Source organism: Convolutriloba macropyga, chromosome 3 (assembly GCF_964194025.1).
Source record: "Convolutriloba macropyga chromosome 3, txConMacr16.3, whole genome shotgun sequence".
Taxonomy (NCBI): Eukaryota; Metazoa; Xenacoelomorpha; order Acoela; family Convolutidae; genus Convolutriloba; species Convolutriloba macropyga.
Window position 1 is genome coordinate 66881299 of NC_134470.1, and position 24476 is coordinate 66905774.

Here is a 24476-nt window from a genome sequence, read left to right on the forward strand (position 1 = left end):
AGCACTCTTACTTCCTACTGTAGGTTTTCGATAATCTGCTCCATTGTCTGTTCAACCGAGCTGTTCGGACATTATTGATGATAAGATAAGGTAAACTTTTAAAGGGATAAAGTGTTCAAGGGATTTGAAACCTAAGTTGCATTTATTTTGTTCTTTTCAAGTCATTTCAAATCAATTTTTGCATTGCGTGGATGAATCAAAAAGAAAGTTCAATGCAAATTCTCTCGTTTTCGAACTTTGCTCAATTCTTTTTTGCACGAATTTTGCTCTTTTCTTCTTAACCGAGCTTGATTGTTAAAAAGCTGCACATTTGGCCATACTTCGTTAGCAATGGCCATGTCTTAGTGGACCCTTGAACTTGATATGGAGCTATCACATGCGGAAAAAATTTCTCGGCCGAATTTCAAAATTGACATCGGAGCTTCCCTTGGGTTTAGTTTCCGCGGGGGTTTATTTTCCCTTAGGATCAGACCGGGCGTTATTTCCGGGGGGGTGGGGGGTGATGATTTCCTAGAACCCTGTAATGAAACCGAGTGACAGATGTTTAGGATCCGAGAGGGTAGTATTTTCCAAAAAATTGCCAATTAGTTTCCAAGTAAATACTACATACAAAAATTATTGTCATGGGACAAAATCTGAATAATTATCAAGCTTGCACAGTCATATTCACTCCAGTCTAATGCATTAATTAAAATAATTGATTATAAATTCGGTCTTTTTTAATCCACAAGACATTGATTGTGGTAATTAAGTAGCCTGCAGTGCATAGAATGGTTATGACTGAAAGAGCAAGCGAACTACAAATAGAAACTTCACGCAAGCCTTGTTTTGGGCTATTCCTAAGTTAACCTAAGGTTTTTGATTTAACGTTTGAATTTAAACAAATTTGACCCAGGCAAAAACTCGACTTATGAAAAGACTTTAAAAGTCTAGTAGTGGGGGGTCAATATTGACTATAATTACACGGTCGAGCTTCCTAGTTAAAGTCGAGCTAATATCTTTTCATGGGTCGAGCTTAAGTCTTTTGATAACAAAGAATGTCCAGCTAATGTCTGTTCATGGGTCCACCATTAGTCATTTCATAACCAACAAATTCGAGTAAAATTCTTTTCATGGGTCCACCATTAGTCATTTCATAACCAACAAATTCGAGTAAAAGTCGTTTCATGGGTCCACCAATAGTCATCTCATAACCAACAAATTCGAGTAAAAGTCTTTTCATGGGTCCACCATTAGTCATTTCATAACCAACAAATTCGAGTAAAAGTAGTTTCATAGGTCCACCAATAGTCATCTCATAACCAACAAATTCGAGTAAAAGTCTTTTCATGGGTCCACCATTAGTCTTTTTTGATTCAAATTTTTTTTTTCATTAATCTGTTTTTTTTCAAAATTCAAAATTTTTCATTTTTTTCTGCTTATGTACATACAGAAGCAGAGCCGGAGCAAGACTACATATCTTTGCACCAGAGTAGTCCAACTTAAAAAAACAGCTGGAAAACTGCCAAAAGCCTTAAGATTTGAGTCAAAAAGCGACACAATGTAAAGATAAAGATTTATGGCAGCTCGAGTATATTACCACATTACTTGATTCAATGAAACCAGTTAGCTTAAGTATATTGGTCCTAGCCCCATTAGCCATGACAAAATTTCCCCGTTATTCAGTTTGTTTTCCCCTCCAAAATTCTGAACTATCTTTTTAAAAAATAATGCAGGTTTTTGAGAGTTGTTCTCAATTGTTCGAATGACAATTTAATTTTAAGCATTCTGTTGTGATAACTTCGTAAAATTCAGACAATAATTAACCTTTCAATTTTTTGTCTTGCACAAAGTTCAGAAAAGCATCTAATTAGCCAAATCACCGCAATGTCAAGTATGTAATATAACTTATACTAATCGTGAAATCCTGACTTGATGGTCTTACCAATAGTATAATATATTTTTCTAAGTATATATTTCTAAGCCTTATAATTATTATAAAATTGTTAAAAGATTTAAAAAAATTGAGTAAATACTTTGGTTATAAAAATTTTATAAAAGTTTAACATAGATAAAATTTGGAGCACAATTTGGTTATTAGGGAAACTAATTTATCTCAAGATTGAAAGATAAAACATAACTTAAAAAAGGGGTCGAGAAAGTCACTTAAAAATTTTTCTAACTGTAAAATTGTTATCTGTATTTAATTCTTCCTTTTGAACTGATTTGGAAAATATCTGTAACAGTTCTTTTTACATTATTAGATGACAAAAAGGAGCAGATTTTGAGTCAAAATTATTGCTTAACTTCTCAAACGTCAATTCTTGATTTCTCAAATTTGAATAATATTTTATTACTTGCTCACTGTCACCATCTCTCAATCGTTGTACTTTAGGCAGCAATATATTTTGCTGCCGCTTAAATGAAAAAAGTATATCGGTAAAACCTCTATTAGGCATATTGCACAATATTACTGGTTAAAACCGTTTCGTCATTCTATTAGAAGAACTATGTAATTCAATACTTAGCTAGTTTAGTTAAGTATTGAATTGGCTAATACTTATACAGAGTGGTACTTCAATACATCCGGACATACATATAAAAAGATAAATTACAAAAATTTAATGGGTATACTCCTACAAAATACGAAAAGACTTTCCAAATGAAATTGCAGAACCTGACAGACAAACTAAAATTATACAACATAAAGTTGCGCGTAATATCAGGTGCTAGAAATGGAGATTGATATAATGTGGCTACCATGGGATATGTGCCACCAAAGACAAGTTTCCTATTTTTCATGTAGCTTACTAACGAATGGAGGAGAACGATAAAGGAAATTTCATAAGACACAGTAAAATTACTTACGATAGATATCGGTTTTTCTCCAAAAAAGGAAACAAGAAAGTCCAACTGCATATCGTTCTGGAACAAATAACGCAACACTGCAAAATTGGTTACTTCAAAGAGGTTGTGATTCACGACAGATTTGTTACGAACAAGCTCGGGATCTTTTCTGCTAGCCCCCCCCCCCCCCCCCCCGCTTAGTTAGGCACCCCCCGTTTATAAATGTGTAAACATATTGTTAGCTAGCAGAAAAGATCCCAAGCTCGATATAAAAATTCATCGCTAACCGCTAAGCTATTTACGCACAGTGGAAACAGAAAAGATTAAAAAGTAGCAACTAATATGGAGTTTGGAAAAAACGCCGCCCCAGAAACCGCCAGTGCAGTTCCGGATAAAATGTTGGTTAACGCAACACACCAATTAACTCGTTGCCGAAGTTTCGGACAAAAAGAGTCACCGAACCGCAAGAAATCGATCATTGCTGTAGGAAATTCTTGCTCTAACAGTGTTCTTGTCAATCACTTTGCTAAACGCCGATGTATAGTCAGTCCCATAAAGTTGCAACGCTATCGATAGCTTCAAACGTCAAAGTTCAAATTTGAAACATGCAGATATCTAGCAAAACACTGTCCATTTGCATGCCCCGAGCTTTCCGAACGTTCGCTTGCGTTGCAACTTTATGGGACTTACTATAAATCAACAATAGTAAACGATAGAAGCAAAGAAAAAGCAATTGAAAAAAAAATAACGATGAAAATGATGATTCCTCTGTCAACAAGAGCTAAATCTACAAAGTAAACGATCAATGATCCTTTTTGATTACAACACGTCAAACGACAGTTGTGTTGCGATGCTCGATAGTTCATAAAACAACGGAATATTATGCGCCGCATATTGCTGCATCAATATAGAAAGTTCAAATCGGTATTACAAAAACAAAACGGCACTAAACTGAGGCAGTTTATGATCAGTTGTTATACAAAATCTAACATTCTAAAAAACTGTTTTATTTTGCAAAATTTGCGGTCGTAGAAAACGGAATAAGATTGTCGATCGTTGTCGACGTCTTCACGGACTTGAGGATATTAATCGCGCGGAGTGAATTTCAGCAACACGTCATGATCCCTAAAAGAGCCAATAGCTGTTAATTTTCCTAATCGTACTATCAGAAAAGGTAATTCAAAAGACCCGAGTTAAACCCAGTTCCACAATGAATATCGGGCACGAGATCATAAAGGACGCTGTGTGCCCATTATCATTCAGGACAAACCAATAAGCGAACTATAGAGACTGTTAAAAATGTTATATATCTAAAAACTATTGTCATGTTCCGATCAAAATCTCATTTCCCCAGTAATGATAAAGACAAGTAAAGCGAATTAACAATTAACTTGAAACTGCTCAACAAATCAATCCACAAAAACAATAAACAATCCCAACGTAGAATCCTGGCTCATACTGTAAACTTCACAGCGTCTGAGTTCACCCTCGGAGCAAAGCAGGCATATTTTACAATAATTCAGCCAACACTATTCCGAAAAGCATAGATTGAAGTCTGTACGCGCTTCAACGATACATATTGCTTCCTAGATGACATTTTTGTGAGTAAAGTAGAAAGAGACATAAATGAATATCTGTGTCAATTTACAATAAATTGAATTCAGGAGGCAAGAGATAATGTGATTAGAATACAGTTTCGAAAAATCAAAAAAAATCCGGTCAGAAAATCGAATTCTATGAAATTATTAAGAAAACCATTGACCAAAAAAAGAGAACACACAATTACACGCATCACGTCAAAAATTTGAAGAAGCAATCGAGCTGTGAAATCATGAAAGCTGGAAGAAAACAACAATCGTATCGCAATTGCTATGCTTCATGGACGAAAGGTATAGCAATAACAAACAATTACGCTTCGGAGTAGTTTGGTCCAATGAAAAAGTAAACATTATTTTAATTGCCCTAAATTCTACTGTGATAACAGATGTTACAGGTTTTGTCATCTATGAAAGACGATTGATCTAATAGGACTCACAAAATAGCACACTCTGTAGTACTCTAATTATTTGACGTAGACTTTTGTCACGCGAGAGCGTACTTTTTATTACGATTGGATTTCGCTCTACGAAATACGAACTAAATCCATAATTGATCTTGCGGCGCGAACACAAGAGAGAGAAGCAACTTAAATTGAATTAGGAAACTGAAGGGAATAATCTGAACTAGCTATAAACGAATGAGATCAGTAGATCAAACTTGTCTGATCAAGAGGCGGCAACACTACACAACTGAATAAAATTAACTTGAAGTGGAAAACGCGAAATAGTAAAACGTAGGTGAAATCAGGATGAAGGGCAAACTAAAGTATGCACTAAATTATAGCAGCGTATTAAATTTTACTGCTCTAAATAAGTGAACAATAAAAATGGAAAAAGGTATCACATACCCCCTTCTGTGAGAAGTAAAATTGTTCGATTAGAAAAATTTTTTGAAAAAAAATTAATAAAAATATTGACAAATTAATACTTGGTCCCCGATTAAATAAAAGTAACAATGTATTTGCTGGTTATCATAGCTAATAATATCAATCTCTTATGATATAAAAAGGAGTTTCAATGAGTTTAAAGTTTTAATGAACACTTTCGAGCTAGGTTTTCCTGGTTTTCGGCTTCGTATACCGTTATTGAATTGAGTCCTCTTATCTCTTTATGCTCGAACTCGCAGATCAGGAGGTGAGACATCGCCATTAACTGGTGATACATTGTCTGCATCAGGATATTGATCGACAGTTGATTGCACCGTTTCCACCACCGAGACCTTGGTTGGCTGGAGATTTTTGACTTCACCTTCCCTGCGCGGTCTCCTTGGGGTTGCTGCAATCGCCGAATTTGGGGAAGAGTCTTTGAAGCCGTAGTATGATGGACTTCGGAGATTTCTATCTGAAGAACGTTTGTTTTGTGGGACGGTGCCCGACGTGGGCGGCGGATCCTGTTGTAACGCGGATGTTGAAGCATTTGCAGATTGTATGACGTGTTTGCTTTGCGAATCCGGCTGGGCAACTCCGAGCTGGTTTTAAAGGGCAGAAAATATAGGTAGTTTTGGAATGCATCCCCGCATTGCACATGCAATATTTGATTGAGAAGACGATACGGCATTGCTAGGGTCCCATCGCCTGTGCTTAACATTGTTTTCCCCTTTCAGTTTCCGCATTTGCTCTTCTATATGCATCTGGATGCGTTCCTTAATCAATTTTTGGTTATTGTGCGGTCCGTAACGGTTCGCATATAATTTTAGAAGCGTTTGATTTTTTGTTGCGTCCCGAACTTTGCAATATCGCTATTGCGGACAGTCATGATTGCTTTTCCGGGTTATTTAATGGTAGATGTAATAGGGCTCACTTTCATTCAAAATGCGTGACTGGGGTGCTAGTACCACGTACAGTTCTTCGAGGTTTTTCTTCGAGCGACGCTACATGCTTAGCTTACGAGCCAACTTGGATTGTACTGCGCGTTCTGATATGGGCATTGGTCGGCACAGCGCGGTCAGAAGAAAACTTGATTTGTGGTCTGTGCTATCTCGTTTCCAATTGTTTGCGTCCTTTGTTGTCCGGGTCATACCTTTCTTCACATTAAAATCACTTCTATAGCCCTTCTGCCACTTATCATTGGTTAGGACGGCTTCTGAAGTAACTATGTCTTCATCTAAAAAATAAATTTTAATATTCTCGAAAGAGAATTTAGACAATTTAGGTTTAGCAGAGATTACGCTCAGCGGGGTATTAGTCTTTCTACCAAATTGTGCTTCAAAGGGCGAGATCTTTGTTGTTTTCTGTTTACATATTCGCCGTTGGTGATTATTAATCTTTAGTACATGCTTTATGTTGAAACAATTAGTAGACGATTTTTCTTCTTTGATACATGCAAGTCTATTCTTAATTGTCTGTATTAGTCTTTCTACCATACCAATAGCTCACTGATTGTTAGCTGGAGCTTCAAAAATTTCAATATTTTTCTGGGTACAGAAAGTCTTTACTTGATATCCTACAAGACATTTTGCTTGATCCAGACCAATTGAGCTTGGTTTTCTATAATTTTAATTGTTTATGTCCAAAAACTTTAATACATTGGGACCATTTGTTTTTTCAAATATACATGCCGGAAGAAATTTTTAAAATCAGTTTATTGCTGCTAAAAAGTTTATTTTATGTCTTTTTCCATCAAAAACTGATCCCCCAAAATAAACTTGTTTTTCACGATTCAGTTCAGCACACAGTATGGGGTTCAAATTAGCGAAATTTACAGATTTACGGTTCTTACCAAAAGCAGTACAATGTTTACCTTCATCAGATTTGACTATTGATTCCCTGTTCATGTATGGCCGCCTGCAATGTGTAGCCATACATATCATTCGCCAGGTACCAAGCTGGCTTGCGTGGAGGTCATCTAAGAGCGCTTCTCGCAGGACGTTTTGGATTGCAATATTTTTCTCTATGCAGACGCATCTAGAGCGGACATGTAGATCCCGACAATGCGAAGGGATATATGGGTTGAATTTTTTCTCGCTTCGTTGTTTGTCGGGGTACAATCGCGCCTCTCTGTGAGGACTGCATCTTTACTATTTAGGGACGCTATCAGTGTTTCGCTAAAATTTTTTGCATTGATGTTATCGGTTGTTGCTATTTGCTTTGTGGACTAGGAGTTATGGGATGTGGATGTCGGAGGATGCCCCCGGGGAAGTTGGCGTAGTGGGAGTTGAGGGAGAATTGGCTTTTCGAGAAGATGTTGAGGGTGGTTTTGCTGCGCAGAAAGAGTTACCAAATTGGACTCGTTTGGTCCGCTTCTTTGTAGGCATATTCATTTTGTTTATTTAGTTGAAATTATCTAACAAATTGAGATTAGATTTGGGAACAAATGGAGACCACTGATTTTGAGAATTAGATTGGGCAAAAGCACTGATTTTATTCTTGATGGGTGACATTTGGAAAAATGTTTGGAATGTTTTTTAATTAGTGGAAAATTAGGCTGATAAATTTGAGTCTCTAGCCCCGTGAAATAATTTTTATTCCAAATTGTTAAAGAATTCTTAAAATGAGGTGCACTTCGCTCAGCAAGTGTAGTGTTAATTGGTATTTGCGGAGGGAGGCCTGCGTATTTAGAGTTGCTTATATTGTAGTTGCTATTTGTTAATGGATTCCGCAGTGCAGGGGATAAGTGTAATTAATGCGTGTGTAGTGTCAAATGTGCAAATTGTATTTTTTGATTTTATGATTGGCGGAGAATAAAACGAGCTCAGCAACAATGAATTCCTCATCATAAGCGGACACTTTTTTAGCTTGTTGGTTAGGGTGTCGAAATATATAGTCAATGGGGACCACTTTGGCAGCTGGCATATGCTCTTTTTTGAACTTATAGGTTAACAATCTATCTACCCAGCGGGTTAGGCGGTTATTGTATGACATATTGGAACTTATTTCTTTTAGGATTGCAAGGAGAGGTCAGTCAGCTGTAGTAACTTTAAACTGCTTGCCATACAAAAAATTTCTAAGATAATCAATAGACCAGACTAAACCTAGGAGTTCTAACTCGTTGACACTGTATCTCTCTTCACAAGAGCTCAGGAATTTAGAAACAAAAGCAATCAGTTCCACCCATCTAGTGTTAGCTGTTCAAGAGCGGCTCCAAATACGGAGTAACAGGCATCACATTTAACTCGCGTTTCAATTTGCGGGTTCTAGTGACAGCTTTCGTTTGCATTTGCAATGCGATTCTTTATTTTCAATAAAACACTTTTTGTGAGCTTCAACCGAGATGAATTTAGTACATTTTTTCAATGTGGATGTAGCGGATGACCTATTTGTGCCAGATTTGGAAGGAATTTGCTTATGTAATGTACTGAACCAAGAAAAGAGCGAAGTTTATTTGTTGTTTTTTGTGCTTCAGACAGAAATAGCAGTTTTTTTACTTGCCGCAATAACTGATTGAGTTACATGATAATCAGCCAGTAAGTTTCTAACTTAGCGAATAAGCATTTTAGGATTTTAATTCGAAGATTTTTTTTGTCGGGTCCTTGAATACAATTTAATACATACTGTTTATGATCTTCCTCTGATCCTATATCAGCAATCAAGATGTCGTCGAGAAAACAGTATGTGTTCTTCAATTATAATAAATTATAGTCGATAGCTTCTTAAAATTCTGCCGGCGTACCTTCTAAACCGTAAAATCCTGTTTGAAAACTCTAAATGCTAGACATATCACCACTTATTATGTTGAATACAAAGATTAGCTGTAACTGTGTCTAAATTAATTTGGTTGTAAGCGTAATTCAAATCTAACGTAGAAAAATGTGTGGTGCTTTGCAACGGGATATCACGGCACTTGATATTTGTTTTTGTGGATCGCTTTACTGAATATTGTTGAATCGAGTGCAATTTTTATTGACTGGTACTTTTAACAGTTACTAGTTTTGGTGAAATGAAAATTTTTTCAGGGCAATTTGTAAATTTTATTACATGGTTTTATTTAGGTAGTTTTTTATGTTCGTTATCTACTTTGTCTTTTAGATTATTCGTTATGCGTCTCCCTTTTTTGATGTCAGTATTAAAAAGTCTTTGAAATTTTGTTTTTACTACAAAATTTTATGAAATTTTGATTCGAATTAGCAGTTCAGGTATTTTTATTTCTATATTTCATTTAATTACCGACTTTGTCGAGATGGTATTTACCTGGTTGCCTTTTTGTGAGGATGATTGAGTTACTGCGATTCCTAAATGATTGAAAAAGTCACGGCTGATGAGTGATTTGAGACCATCAGCGACGACTATGAACTTGGCAGCTGGGGTATGCCATCCATTACTAGAGAGGCCAGTTTTGATATTTCCTTCAATTTTTTTTGGTTCATTTGAGAAAGTCCGCAGTTGCGGTTTAACGGTTTCGCGCAAACAGATCGCATGAGAACTGCTGTTGACGAACCGCGTTGCTAGTGATGGATTTAGAATGCTACAAGCACTTTCAGAGTCGACTAGGAGTGTTGTAGAAATATTGCCGATTGTGATCGGCATGATCAAGGGTTCTGTTTTTGCAATTTCAATGTGGAATGTAGCTACCATTTTATCGACGCCGCTACTATGGTCGGATTCGTAAAATTTTGAAGACTGTAGGAAGTTGAGTCCTCAGGGTGTCGCTCTTCATCTACGGTGTTAACAGATCTTCGGGTTCTGAGCTTTTGATTTTTTTGTTTACAACAAATTTTAGCAAAATGGTTTAATAAACCACAGTTGTAACAGATTTTATTTTGGCGATGCATTTCTCACGGTGATTAGGAAACCATTTTCCACCGCAATTTGAACAATAGAGGGGAGGACGGTTGCTTTTTTGCGTTGTCTGGAAGTTATTCAAAAGTGGCCAATTCGAATTGCGGGCGCTAGGTGGAAACTGGATTGTCTTTACGCTCGCCGGGATGAGAATAAAATTGTGTTGTTAGATTTGGTGCTGATTGCGCATTCCGAGCTCCATGTTTTTTGCAAGTTCCAGTGCCTGTCTCGGTTCTACAGTTTACTTGAGGATTTCTTTTTGAATCTCGGGGTCAATTAGGTTTGTGATAAACACATCTCTGTTCAAAATTTCTTCCTTGTTCTCAAGGTCACAGCCTGCAGCCAATTCTTTAAGTCTTCTGTAGAAGTGTTCTACAATTTCGCCTATGAGTTGTTTTGTGATGAGGAAAACGTGTCTGTCGAAAGTGATATTTCTTGGTCGAATGAAAGCGTGTGCTACGATTTTCCAGAATTCGGCCGTCGTTAGAGTTTCAATCATTGTATTGTGATTTTTGCAGTTTAGAATCATGCGTCCTTCTACTCCAATGCTTAAATAGAGTTGTGAAACTATTTTTGATCCGCGAGTCGTCATGGCTTGTCCCCGCACATATTTCCTCTCGCAATCAACTTTTGGCATCTATTTTAAAAGTTCATTTTTGTTGGGCATTGCGGGCCTTGCGTTCACGTTCACATTGAGCAGATCATCCGACGATTGTCTGTTCATAGATTGGTGCCAAAGGAAGTTCGACCATCTCGGGTTTCATGCCGAGGAATGTCTCAGGGATGATGTATTTTATACTGAACTCTCAATTTATACTGAACACTTAGAGGTGGTTCAGGTGTCGGTTTGTCCTAGAAAGCGTCGATTCCAAGTGCTGTTCTTTGGTTGGCTGACTGCGTCATGTCGTACTCTATTTATTTGATGTAGACTTTTGCCACGCGAGAGCATGCTTTTTATTGCGATTGGATTTCGCTAGGTGAAATACGAACTAAATCCATAATTGATCTTGCGGCGCGAACACAAGAGAGAGAAGCAACTTAAATTGAATTAGGAAACTGAAGGGAATAATCTGAACTAGCTATAAACGAATGAGATCAGTAGATCAAACTTGTCTGATCAAGAGGCGGCAACACTACACAACTGAATAAAATTAACTTGAAGTGGAAAACGCGAAATAGTAAAACGTAGGTGAAATCAGGATGAAGGGCAAACTAAAGTATGCACTAAATTATAGCATCGTATTAAATTTTACTGCTCTAAATAAGTGAACAATAAAAATGGAAAAAGGTATCACATACCCCCTTCTGTGAGAAGTAAAATTGTTCGATTAGAAAAATTTTTTGAAAAAAAATTAATAAAAATATTGACAAATTAATACTTGGTCCCCGATTAAATAAAAGTAACAATGTATTGATGTAGACTTTTGCCACGCGAGAGCATGCTTTTTATTGCGATTGGATTTCGCTAGGTGAAATACGAACTAATTATATACTTGATCTTGTGACGCGAATCAAAGAGAGAGAGAGAGAGAGAGAGAGAGAGAGGGAGGGAGGCAACTGAAATTGATTTAGGAAACTGAAGAGAACAATCTGAAGTGGCTATAAGCAAATGAGATGAGGTGATCAGACTTGTCTGATCACGAGGCTGGAAACACTAAACAACTGAATAAAATTAACTTGAAATGTGAAACGTGAAGTAATAAAATGAATATGAAATAAGGTTGAAAGGCAAACTAAAATATAAAAAAATTACAGATTCGTGTTAAAATTTACTCTACTAAATAATTGAACAATAACACTCGTTCATTGGATAGATTGTCTTTTGTCTTTCTTCCCCGAAAAAAAACCAATTAAACAGCACAATAATGGGTCTGGTTTACTATATCTCTCATTTTCCTTAAGCAAAAAATTTTATGAGGAATTTGTATTTAAAAAATTGGAACAAAACGCGAAACGCTGCTAATTAATTGAAATATTTTTGCAACAAATTTGGCGCTGAAAAGCAAAAAGTAACCTTGCTCAATTGGAAAATAACGCAAAAAATAAATTACATCAAATGAAATTACAAAAGAGCTTTCATTTGGAGAAATCAATTCTCCCCATCTCCATCCTGAAATCAGATCAACTGGCAAAAATCAAAAATTTGCACAATTTGATACGCAACTCCATATTTTGAGAGACATGCCAAATAGCGCAAACCATCAACTTCAACAAAATCAACTTCAACAATAGTCCCGTTCCGTCAAAGACAAGTCTACAGATCTAAATTCCCAATTAACCCAAATGGTCGACCGCAACAACACTCGAATAAAAACAAAAGGTATCCAGAAATTTGTATGCAGAAGCTTTCGACATTCCTTGTTGCTGTAGTTTTAGCCAAATTTGCCTGTGTATGCATATGCAGGAATGGCCTGACCCATTTCAATCAAACACGCTTATGCAGAAGCCATACATAGCCTGCATCCCCGACGAGAGTATGAACAACTAGACTATACTCTCGTTCTACCGTGTTGGCCATATTTGATTAGTGAAATCTTGGCTACAGAAACAAAATGCAACCCATTCACCAAAATCGATAAATTTTTGAAATCAATTTATTTATCTATTAAATTAAAACCACCAAAAAATGAAAGCTCCTAATAAAGGATCACGAACTTTGGCATACCACGTCTTTGGCATACCAGTTTCTAATGAAAAGAATAAAGCATTACACTTTGGGCATGCCTTGACAGCTATGCAGAACTTCTATTTGAAAAGTGTTCCATGCAGCAAATGGAAATAACATTTAAAAGTTATTGCTTGCAAAAATTATAACATGAAAAAGTTATAGCAAAACTTATAAAATCTTGCATTGAGTACCACGCCCAATTGGATTCGACCATGCACGAAGTCAAATTGGTCGGCACAGTTCCTACTTTTGGCGTGCAAAATAATAACAATTTATGGGGGCGCCATTTAAGGAGCTCAAAGCTATCAAATTAGTGTATCTGCTAATTCAAACAGAAAACAGAGTTTAGGATTTATGAAAAAACTCACAACAAATTCACTCAGATTGAAAACATCTTTGGATTCAATACTGTACCAATTTCGGATTTACCGGCACGAAGGCCTATATCTCCGTTTAATGAAACTTTAGTAGGAAGGCAAACCCAACATTGAGATACATTGATATTTAATCTAGTAAAAATTTCTTTATTTATTTTTTTGAAATCATTTTATTTTGTATTCCCAGTAAATTTTAAGGTATGAGCACCGGAAATACCTCATGAGCGAGTCAACATGAAAGGGACGGTATTGAAGCGGAAATGGGTTTGAAGTAAACGTGACTGAAGCGGTGAAAAAAAAACAGAAAACAGACGCCATTTTGAGGTGCCATCCCGAAGTGACCTTTGATCAGACCGTGGCAGACGAAAGAAACCTCTGATAAGACCGTCCCCGAGCAAAGTTTCCACTGATCAGACTAAAGTGCCCTCGGAACACCGTGTGCGCTCGGTTTGCAATCAAAGTTGTCTCTAATCTGACCTGGTCAAACTGAAATGACCACTCATCACATCGCAATCAGACCATTGTCCAAACGATTTTGCTACCATGGCTCAAACAAAACCCCGATCAATGCCCAGATAATCGTTTGCTCAAATTTCTTCGGATCATACTATTGTGAGCTCGATTTCGCCTCTGATCAGATTCAATTGCGATCGAACTAGTCTGATCAGTGAATGGTTTTTTTTACTATGAATGAATCGCTTTAATTTTGCTATAATATATTCATATCATAAAAATAGATGTTTGCAGCATCAAATTAATCTTAGGAAAAGCCAATTCTAAAAGTATTGCTAATGAAAAGAAAACCGAACTGCTGAGAGAAAAATGTTTTAGTATACCATTAGTGCATGTTTCTGACTCAATGGATGAACTTAGACAGCTTTCCATAAGAAACGTCATGGTCTACAGTTATTGAAAATTTCCTCTTAGGGGACAGGCATTTGCTATCAGCTAGACCCCTTTGGTTCTGATAAAAACCATCAGCCTCTAGATGTGTGTCTGATCATAATGCTGTTTTTGTTGCCTCTTGTCAGAGCCAATATCTCTTAGTTAAAGTACAAAAAATTGAAATAAATTGCGCTCAAAATGGTGTCCGATCAGACCCAATTGAGCTCAAACTCTTGTCTGATGAGACAAATGTGCGCTTGAATCCGCCTCTGATCAGACCAACCCAGACATTGATGACCTCTGATCATGTTATTGTGCAATCGAACCAAATCCCAGACCCTGCAATTTTGGTCAAGAAATTCACCATGTGCGTTGATCTTGGGTCTGATCAGAGGTCACTTCTGTTTTGCACCTCAACCTGGATGGGATGACTCACAGGATTATCTATAAACAATTTATTAAATCTATCAGATCCCCTCTAGAGCTCCATCGAGATTAAAGAAGACGATGCAACCTTTAAAACCATTGAACCAGGTCACAATCGGAAGGTTGGTCATGGCAAAACTCTGAACGAAAGCGGAAAAAGAAAAGCAACTAACGAAATACGCGCAGAGAAGGCCAAAATCACCTACTAGTGAAAAACAAAATCAGTAAGCGTACAAAATTTTGGCAAGGAAAAAGCAAGTGAACGAAGAAAATCAAACATCCCTCCCCGAGAGAGGACCTCAGCTAAGTTTAGTCTATAGTTTCCAGCTTCTCTGATGCCCGTCCAGTTAGATTCCCAAGCAAACCATTAGCAGTGATAATTGCACTCTAAAACAAACAAAATTCAATGAAAATCATTAACACAACCAAGACTTCACGACCAGCTGAAAATAACTCAGAAGCAATTGGCGTAGCAGGCGTTGCAAACCAACAGACCAAAAACAAAATACTTTGTTCAGACGTCTCTGGTCCTGTCGAAATATAATCTTAAAAACACATGAAGTTAAAAGCGGACAAAACAAATCACATGACAGAAAAAACAACTCACATCGATAAGCCAAAGAACGTTGATAGCGGATTACAATCAATCGTGCCGCAAAATTTTACAAAGGGAGTGAATTACGAGGTGAACCCTTTCTCCCCATTTCTGGTCCCAGCGGTACGAATTTATTTGTCAACACTTAAACCTGATGTGCCCATTTGCACAGCTTTAGAAGCTTATACAGCCGCTGAAGCGAACACCGATTGTTCAGCTAAAACAAAAATTCCTTGCACTCATTGCTGAACTTAATTTATTTGTTAGTTTAAGATTACTGATTCCTACTAACTTCTTGTCATTCATTATTCAATTGGGATTTTCAAGTTTGAGACGTCACGTGTCTAATTAATTCACTTTCTTGTGTATTTCACTGTCAACTGTCAAAAATTTTGAGGTAATTGCCGTTGTTCAATTCAGCTGGAATAACTCTTCTAATTTGTTTTTGCGATCCCTTCGTAGAATTCATTTCGAAATTAAATTTGCATTCTGTTGCAACCGAAAATGTGGCGTGACAGCCGACAGGTAAAGTGTGTGATTCACACGCCAATGATTGAGAGTGCAATCCCCCTGCCTCCGTGAAGCTGTCTGTGTAAGGATGAGCTCTTACTTAACCATAGTTTCAGGTTGACGACCATAGCCTGACCAATGTTGGCTGCAACGATGGTACCACGTGAAAGTTTCAGACGCAAAAAAATGGCTATAGACACCAAAAAAGAGCAATGCCGCTCATTGAAAGAATAGTCTGAAATGTGGGGAATAATAAGAAAAAGGGCAGCTGAGAACAGGCTACTGTAGGCCTAATGATGTTACGCTGCGATTACGCAGGAACCAAAATTATTATTATTATTAAAAATCCTGCCTAGTGTGGTAAAACAAAATTTGTGCCGCAAAGTAACTATTCTAATCTGTACTATATCAAAATTAGAGCGGGCTGCTACAGATCACACAATAGGTGATCTCTTTTTGTATGCCGATCTAATTTGAAAAAATGATATAACAAATCGAAGTCAAAAATATATGCCTAAGACCTGTTTGTGCTATAAGTCACAATTAAAAAATGGGGGGCTGAAAGTATTAATTTAAGAAAGAAAGAAAATATACACATGTTTAATAATTATCTTGTTATTCGGGTGGAGCTGGGGTTCTTATTCTGGTTGCTTGGAGTGGAAACTGCAGTTTTCTATGCTCAGTCGTCAAGCTAAAACTGGTTGCGAAAACTTGTTATTAATCGTTATTGAAAATGTGGTATTTTTCTAGTTTTAAACTAGAGTGTTGTTTGTCAGAAGAAAATTCTGGTTGAAAGGAATATGACTGTTGTCTAGAGACTAAAACGATTGCAATGAAATTCTTTTTCCTTTTAGCTGAGAACATTTTAGAAAATTGTTCTCAGATCCGTGTGAGCTGATAGGGCGGAAAAACAATGCTCACGATCATAGTGAAATGGTTTCTTAATTTTCCTATTGGCCCAGAAATTGAGAGAAATTCCTCTGGTCATGTGGAAAAAAAACTAGTTTTCTTCCCTCAACAAACATTAGAAAAGCAGGAACCATTGAGCCTGCAAAACCACTGCTTTGGGAACGGGCAAAGCTAAATCAGTGGGAGAAAAGACCCTGCAGCATAGTTTCATCATTGAGTAGGCGCTTTAATTCTTCCACTTCCGCTCATGTATGCTTCATGTTTGTGGGGGAATTTATTACTTTTCTTCAGATGCACCTGCTTTGCTTTCAGTAGTTTTTTTGAGTTGCAAATGTTCAAAGCGCCGTTTCCCCGAGTTCAAAGAGCAAGGAAATTGAGCAGTATTAGCGGCGCCTGCTCATATTTAGTTCTGATTCTATTTTGGGTTTGGTCCTGGATAATCCAGACCTAAATAGAGTCTCGTTTTTAGGTTATAAAGGAAAAGACTCAATTGCTAATATATTTTTATGCTAAGCGCGCGTTAGTTTGCTTGGCGGGTGCTAAGAGTAGTGGTAATTAACGCTTAAAAGTATGCGGCCGATATGTGGGATTAATTATTCGTTCATTTCTAGCAGCTCTAATACTACAATTAATATTACGTATTCACGCAGAAAATTGATACAAAACAAAATTACACGATACGAGTACAACATCCAGGAAATGTGATTTGATGGTTGCAACCATCTGTTGAATAAAAACAATTTTTAGGTACCTTGGAGGAGCTGCAAGTCTTCTGTTCAGTGAACGGAGAGAAAATCCACATTGAAAACAAATAGATTGGCGTTAAATTGTTAGATTGATTTCCAGTTTTTTGTAAAACTTTCTGCCCTTGTAAAACTTTCTGTCCTTGTTTTTGTTTTGATTTTGGCTCAATCATTGGTTGTGTCATTTTCACTATAATGTGTCGTCAAATTGGCCTCATTGGTTTGTTTGGTTCAAGTTGTGAGAGGTTGTTGAGCCCAAGATTTTGGGTGCTCTGTCTTTACCAGCGTTATTTCTACTTTGCCGTCTTTCATTAAAGCCAAAGTTGCTTTGCTGTTTTCAGCAATTTCCCATCCGAAAGAAAACAAAATTTCCAAAAATTATATTGATCACAACCATGACGTCTGGAGAAGAGATAATTAACTAGTGCTTAGATATCAAAAAATAGATCATGACTGTACGCATAATTTAAAAAAAATGGCAGTGCCGATATTACCAGAAGCACAATTTGCAAAAATTCTGACTTCGATTTTCGTTTTCTGTATTTGAAGTCAATTTTCTCATTTCCTTTTTGCTTGCTATAGAAAAGCGGGAGGAACTGTTGGTTTTTTTTGCGGTGGACTCTGGCGTGCTCTGCAGTTCAAGATCTGAACTCCAGTTTGAAATCCGCTTTTCTTTTGAAGTGATTGAGGAGTTTTAGTACTATCTGATTATGGTGCTACGATTTGACTATTAAGCAGACTGCAATAGAAAACGATGAATTGCCTTCACACGTAAAATTGACTGCGCCCATTTCTATACGTGGGAGATATTTTAATGCAAAATTTGTCGGCCTGTTACTGGCTACATGAATGCGGCCGGATAGAAGCCCGGGCCGGGGATTTTACCGAAAAAGAACGAAAAAAGATTGTGAAGAGCAGAAGAAAAAACTTTTACCTCAGTAGCGCTACCCTTAATGAGGGTGGAAAAATAGAAACTTATGATTGTGAAAAAAAATTGAAGATGCAGTGGAGGTGCTTTTGGAGGGCTCACCTGAATTTTCACTCTTTTTTATTACATCATTAATTTAATGTAACACTTTATTTTACAGCAGTCAATGTTTCCCCCACTTTTTTCCAGTCCTATTTTCCACTTTTTTCTTCCCCGTTTTTCTCGATAAAATAATTGGCCTGGAAAGCATCTCGAAAGCACAAGGAAGTCTGATCAGATACGTTTTCTTAAATTTTTTAGCTACAGTTTATTCAGAAATCAGATTTTTCCGTATGTTTTACTGGGTTATCACTCCCCTTTTTTCTGGGCTGACGACTGGCTACGGGGAAATTACAAACATTCAACTGCAGCGGTTTTTGTGCACAGAACTAGCAAAAAACTAGGCTCAAACTCTATCTTCCGTAGAAAATATTACATATTACAAAAATTAGCAAACACAATACTTAAAATAACATTAAAAAAACGCGTCACATTTTTGTAGAAAAGATAGACAACATTAATCTTTGTGCATTCAGTTCCCATAAAAATCGGGTATACCTCACATAATATTGTGATTGATTTGTACAACTCATTGACCCGATTCAAATAATTTATTCGATTATTAGCGACTAAAAAATAAAGGCCAAATTTTTCTTAGACCAACCAAATAGACCAAATTTTATTTCAGGACCCATAATCACAGGGAACACCTCATGTAACGTTCAAATCAATTTGAACAGCTCCTGGATCCTATTAAAAGCATAACTTTCAAATATGTTGTGTATTTATTATCGAAAGAAATATTTTAATTTCTCCACAGGTAAGCCAGATAAAAAGTTTTGTTCACTCAAGCCCATGAACATAAGCAATGCCTCAGGTACATTTTGTTTTGATTTGAATAACTGCTAAACTTGAAAAAATTTTACTTGTCTTGAAATAATTTTTTCGCTTAGTAGTGAACGGACACATGGATAATGATATTTCTCCGAGACAAGCAAGACCAAAAACTTTAAATCATTCCGGTCCCTACCTAAGCATATGGAAAAAATGGTGGGATTTGAACAAACCTTTGGTTCCTTTAGAACCCTTTATTTTTTAAAATGTTTTGCGCTTATTTGCCACTAAAAACAGATGAAAATCTATCATTTCTCCAGGCTTGCTATTCCAAAAGCTATCGTTTCTTTTTTCAACCACCCTGCATAGTGTCCTCTGAATTTGAATTTGAATTTGGTTTGATACGATAAATTTTTTGTCTGATTAAAATGCTCTATTTTTCGTAGCAGACATCGATTACTGAAAACATCTGACACTCCAGATTTTTTTTCCAAGGCAAGCTATTGCAAAATAACTCTGGTGCTTTCTTTCATGCACAAAGGGGAACTTTGATATATAGATTTGCCTTGCTCTGAGATTCAATTCAAGCTGTCAATGTTTGAAAATAGAAAGTTAAAAGAGCTCGCAGCAACAACGATAACATAACACCAAGCTATCAAAATTACCCATGCTTAAAGTGTTTTTCCAGGTTGACGATGTACTTATTAACATCTTTTGTCTTTTTAAATTGAATCTAGTTTGAAAGTCTCGACATAAACTGATTTGCAACACAAAAGACCAGAGACTCGAAATAAGATGACTCTGCAGCAAATAATGTTGAGTTCAGAACAACAACTGTTTTATTGATTTTTTCCTTTATCTGTAACAAGCATTGGACCTTCAAATTGTGCTCTTTGAATACAAAAACGGCTAAATAAGTCTTCAATCTTCTCGGTGATAGCAATGACAATCATGAGTTTTCAGATTTTTCAGTTGTGATGGTAAAGACAGAAAACCTCCTGATATCTTCAAAAGAGGGACCCGCGAGACTATACAGGTAAGTCCTTAATCAAAATTTGTTTGTTTCTAAGCAGTAATGCGCTAAAGCTTGGCTGATTTCTTTCTTAGGATTTTTTTTCATAGATGGTCATCTTTGCCATCTTTGCATTCATAGATGGTCATCTTGTCAACTTCGAAGCATTCAGTTTGTTGGTTGCGTATATAATGACTAAAGCAGAAAATGCAAGTTTTTTTAAATTTCCTGTTTGAGTTTCAATCGGATGAGTGTTGGCATTTTGAAGAAAATAACAGAAGTAGTCCATCACGGACCAAATGTGGGTCGCAGGAAATGATTGTTCATTGAATCAATTTTCCAGAGGACGATGATACAAAATTTTATGAGAAAGCCTGTCTGCAGAAGATTTTCACATAAATTTATGTCTGGGCAGTCCTACAAAAATTGCAAAAAAGAAAGACCATGTCATTTAGATTTTGTAGGTTTGAACAACAAGCAAACGGATTTGCGGAAAAATAGAAGAATTTAAGCGCTAAAAATGAACAAAACATTTTTCAATGGTATCCCTTATTAAGCTGAGTCACTTCATTGACCTTTTGAACTCTTTCGGAAGAAATACTATGAAAAATTCGTTATGGATTGCGCTTTTTTCAGTCCAACTTAGTTGTTCAAAAATGTGTAGCAATGTTACTGGCAACAACTTTGTGCATTTGATGCATAGTGCTTCTTGTGCAAATCAGTTAAAAATTAATGAAAATAACAAATAGTTTTCTTTTGAATAATATTGTCTCAGTTTTCTAGGGTAATCCATTCAGGGTGATTTCTTTTCTTATCTTTTCTTCCTATGGAACAAGTTTTTTTAAAAAATGATCGCCCTTGTTACCAGGGTGTACAGGTCTGGTTCTTTCTTTTTCCTCGCCCCTCTTTATTCAGAACCTGCGCTCTCAAATTATTAACATGAAGATTATGCTAAGCATATTTCTGCTTCGAAAAGGATTTTTTGTTTAGATAAAAATGACTTTCTTGAAATCTTTGAGATCCTCGCGTGGTAGAAACTAAAAGCAGATAAGAAAAAAAGAAGACTAAAAAGCAATTAAAACATGAAGTTGAAACAAAACTTGAAGCCTTTGCGTTATTGCCCTGAGCCTTGCATTTTTGCCGGGTTTCATCCGCTAAAAATTAAATCGTCCTCTTTGCAATAGTTTGCTGTGTAGTTCGTAGTCTGCCAGCCAATATCAGTACTGGGCACGTCTAATTGCACGTTTTAAATCAGGGCTGATTCAGAGCGCTGATCATGTCACTTTTTACACTTAGAGGTCTAAATGCTAGTCTTAGAAACCACGTACACGTTCAAGTGCAAGTCTTCGCCTAGAATTGCAAGTGAAAATCCAGATCTCGGCCTAGACGTGCAAGTCAAATTGCAAGTCTCGACTAAGACTTGCATTTTGATCTGCAGTTCTTAGAAAATATTTGACATGTGTAATAAAAAACATCTCAATATATTATCATATCTCATATCAGGTTATTTTTGTCACACTACAATAACTTCAAAATTTTGTTGTTGTGGCATGTTTATGAAAGAAGTATTGACGGTCGTCCATAGACCATAACATTTAAAACCAGAGACGAGGGTTTGCAAAATAGCTCGAGAACAATAATAGAAAAGATAAGAAAAATTTGGTCTTTTTTCAGCTATACATGAACGCACGAAAGTCTGGTGAATGCGGAAAATAATCGTGAACGTACGTACTAAAGCCTGAACATGAACGCATGAAAGTCTTGTGACTGCATGAAAACCAGAACATGAAAACCTGAACGCACGAAAGTCTGAACACGCGCAACTTTTGACATTAGCTGTTTCAGTCTGCGACGGTGTGGAAATAAGCGCGTTACGTATGGGACAGTCTGGATATACCGGTTGCCGTCTGGCACCTGAAACTGGATTCAGTCTGCAATAAGCTATACAGACGATTGAACGGTTTCTCTTTTTAATCAGCAACTAAAGTTGCAGTGGGATGGTATTTCCTTGCGCAGCTCACGCGCAACTAGAACACATTATATTAACTCAGCTGCCTTTTATAGATTATTTTGTGGTTCAGTCTGAAACGCAAACAACGAGGAAGGAGAAATTACTACATTTTTACAGGGAAACTGCCTCAACACCACTTGGTATACCTCATAAATAAGCAAACAAAAACAAAAGACCAACCAAAATCACGCTATATTGCTTATATAAGCTGAGTATATTTACGCGCGTTTAAGAGCCTTGAATATATGTTTATTTTGACTGTACTGCCATGAATTGATTTTTTTTTCAAAAACACCACCGCACTTATTATTGTGTGCAGTTTCTACGTTCAAATTGCTTGTTTTTGTTTGTATTTTGCTTTTAAACGGATCTGCTGTGTATGTTAGCCGCATAAAACAGTGAGCCTAATTTTTTATAAAAAGCGCTTAAACGGCCAAAAAGACGCTCCTTTGCAACATTTTACAGCAGAAACAGAAGATCAGACGATTGCAATATTTCGAGGTTTTGAAACAGGCGGTTTCAAAATCGATTTACGTTTTGTCATTATTGATTTTATCAAGTTTGGTAGAGAATTTTGACTCTTTTTTGACTATTAAGTGCTTGATAATTTTTGTCTTCAGATTTCTGATTCCTCGGAACTTTTATAATTGTTTTATTTTCAGCTATATTCTCAAAAGTTTTAAAACCGTTTTTATCGTGTAAAGTATAATTTTGCGTTTATTGTTTGAGTTTATAGTTTGTTTTTTAAATTTTGCATATATTTGTGGTGTCACTTAATAGCATTTATCATCCCATAAAACATTAAAAGCATCGCACATCTAATTAAGTCTTTTATAAAGAATAGCCTTTTGATATTTTGCTTGTTTCCGTTATAAAATGTGCTAAAATCAATCTTATAGTCCTGGTGTGAGATTATTGTCGGCCATATTTTGACAAATAAAAATTGCGAAGCATGAACAATTCGTTCATCTGAAATGCAATTCCAAATTAAACTGAAGCTGTTACTCAACTGAAGTACGATTGATCGCCCCAAAAAGAAGCTGTAAAAATGAGGTGAGTTCACAATTTTAGAAGAATGATCAAGAAAAAGCAAATTTGATTTACTATATCAAGGCATTCAAAGTCCCAGTTAACTTGGCCAAAACTGAAACCTATTTCATAAGTTCTTGGGTTTATTATTGAAGGATTGAAAGATTCAGAATTCAAGGGTTTATTATTGCAACGATTATTTAAATTGACCAAGATCTTAATTAGAGACTTTTTAATACTAGAATACGCAGAACAATGTTTTATTAATGCAAAAGAACTTAAAATTATGCTTTATCGAAGTTAATATGCTGTCATTTTTCGCTTATCGAAAATTTTTTAATGAGAAAAACGAGGCCAATGTCCGAAAAGGCAAGTTTCAATTAGTGCCATAGTTTGTCAGCCTTTTACATTTTGCGCTATTAACTCATTTCCACGATGGAGCATAGTTGCTCAAAACGTGGAATTAAATTACTTATATCTTATAAGAAAGGCTTTTATTTTATTATGATAATTCACGGATAACTTCAACCCAGTTCCCCCTTTTAAGCATTTAATTATCTTAGAAAATTGATGCCTAATTTTGGCTCTTTTCTGTTATTGCCCCCCCAGCCTCATATAGCCAGTCTATTTGCACCCCCCAAATATGTTCTTTTTGGTCCTTAGAGATCTGTTATTTTAGTCATAATAAATTGCCGGTACCGGTGGACGAATGGATGAACTTTTGTTTACACTTGTCAAAAAAATCAGTGCCATAAAGCTATTCCTGTGAAAGAAAAGCGCAAAAATATTTAAAACCCGCATTATTCTTTGTCTGCTTACATTATAAGCAAAGTTGAATTACCGTATGCGTCTTATTTTCAAAACTTTGCTGCATAATTAATTTGTAAATGACGTTTGTATATAATTGTATATGTAAGTGTATGAAATGCAACCAATATGCTATAACATGTATAAATGGGGGGTGCAAATAGACGTGGGGGGCAATAACAGAAAAGAGCCCTAATTTTTAGTCTTAATTGAAAGACTTAATTGGTCTTGTAAACAGTTCTTTGGGTGATTAGAAAACTGCCAATTGTCTCCCTAATCTATAATTACTATCTACTGAAATAAAACACCAACTAAGTTTTCTTCCATTTCGATCTAATTGACAATCTATTAGTTATTAGAAAGTTCAATGGTGAAAAAGGGTGAAATTGCATTACGGCTGGGCTCGAAAGTGCATTACGACGTTTTCGCTAATTTTTGCGCTATCCTCAAAAACAATAATCATGAAATCAAATTGCAGATATATCCAATTTTGAAGCAAAGTTGAAGTAAAATCTCTTGATCTATCGCTTGAGTCGCTTGAAATTGCAAATTACAGTGGGGGAAA

At 36.3% G+C, this 24476-nt stretch overlaps 2 protein-coding genes across 2 annotated transcripts in view; one reads left to right on the top strand and one right to left on the bottom strand.

Annotated features, from left to right (window-relative positions):
- The window catches only part of LOC142336383 (uncharacterized), a 547349-nt gene that overhangs the window by 62008 nt on the left and 460865 nt on the right, over positions 1 to 24476 (top strand). The gene's annotated exons all lie outside the window — the stretch shown is intronic.
- LOC142336711 (uncharacterized) overlaps positions 14804 to 24476 on the bottom strand; it is a 15517-nt gene continuing 5844 nt past the window's right edge. Inside the window, exon 6 of the mRNA XM_075385623.1 lies at positions 14804 to 14881. Coding sequence (XP_075241738.1) covers positions 14804 to 14881 — 78 coding nt within the window. The remainder of the gene's footprint in view (positions 14882 to 24476) is intronic.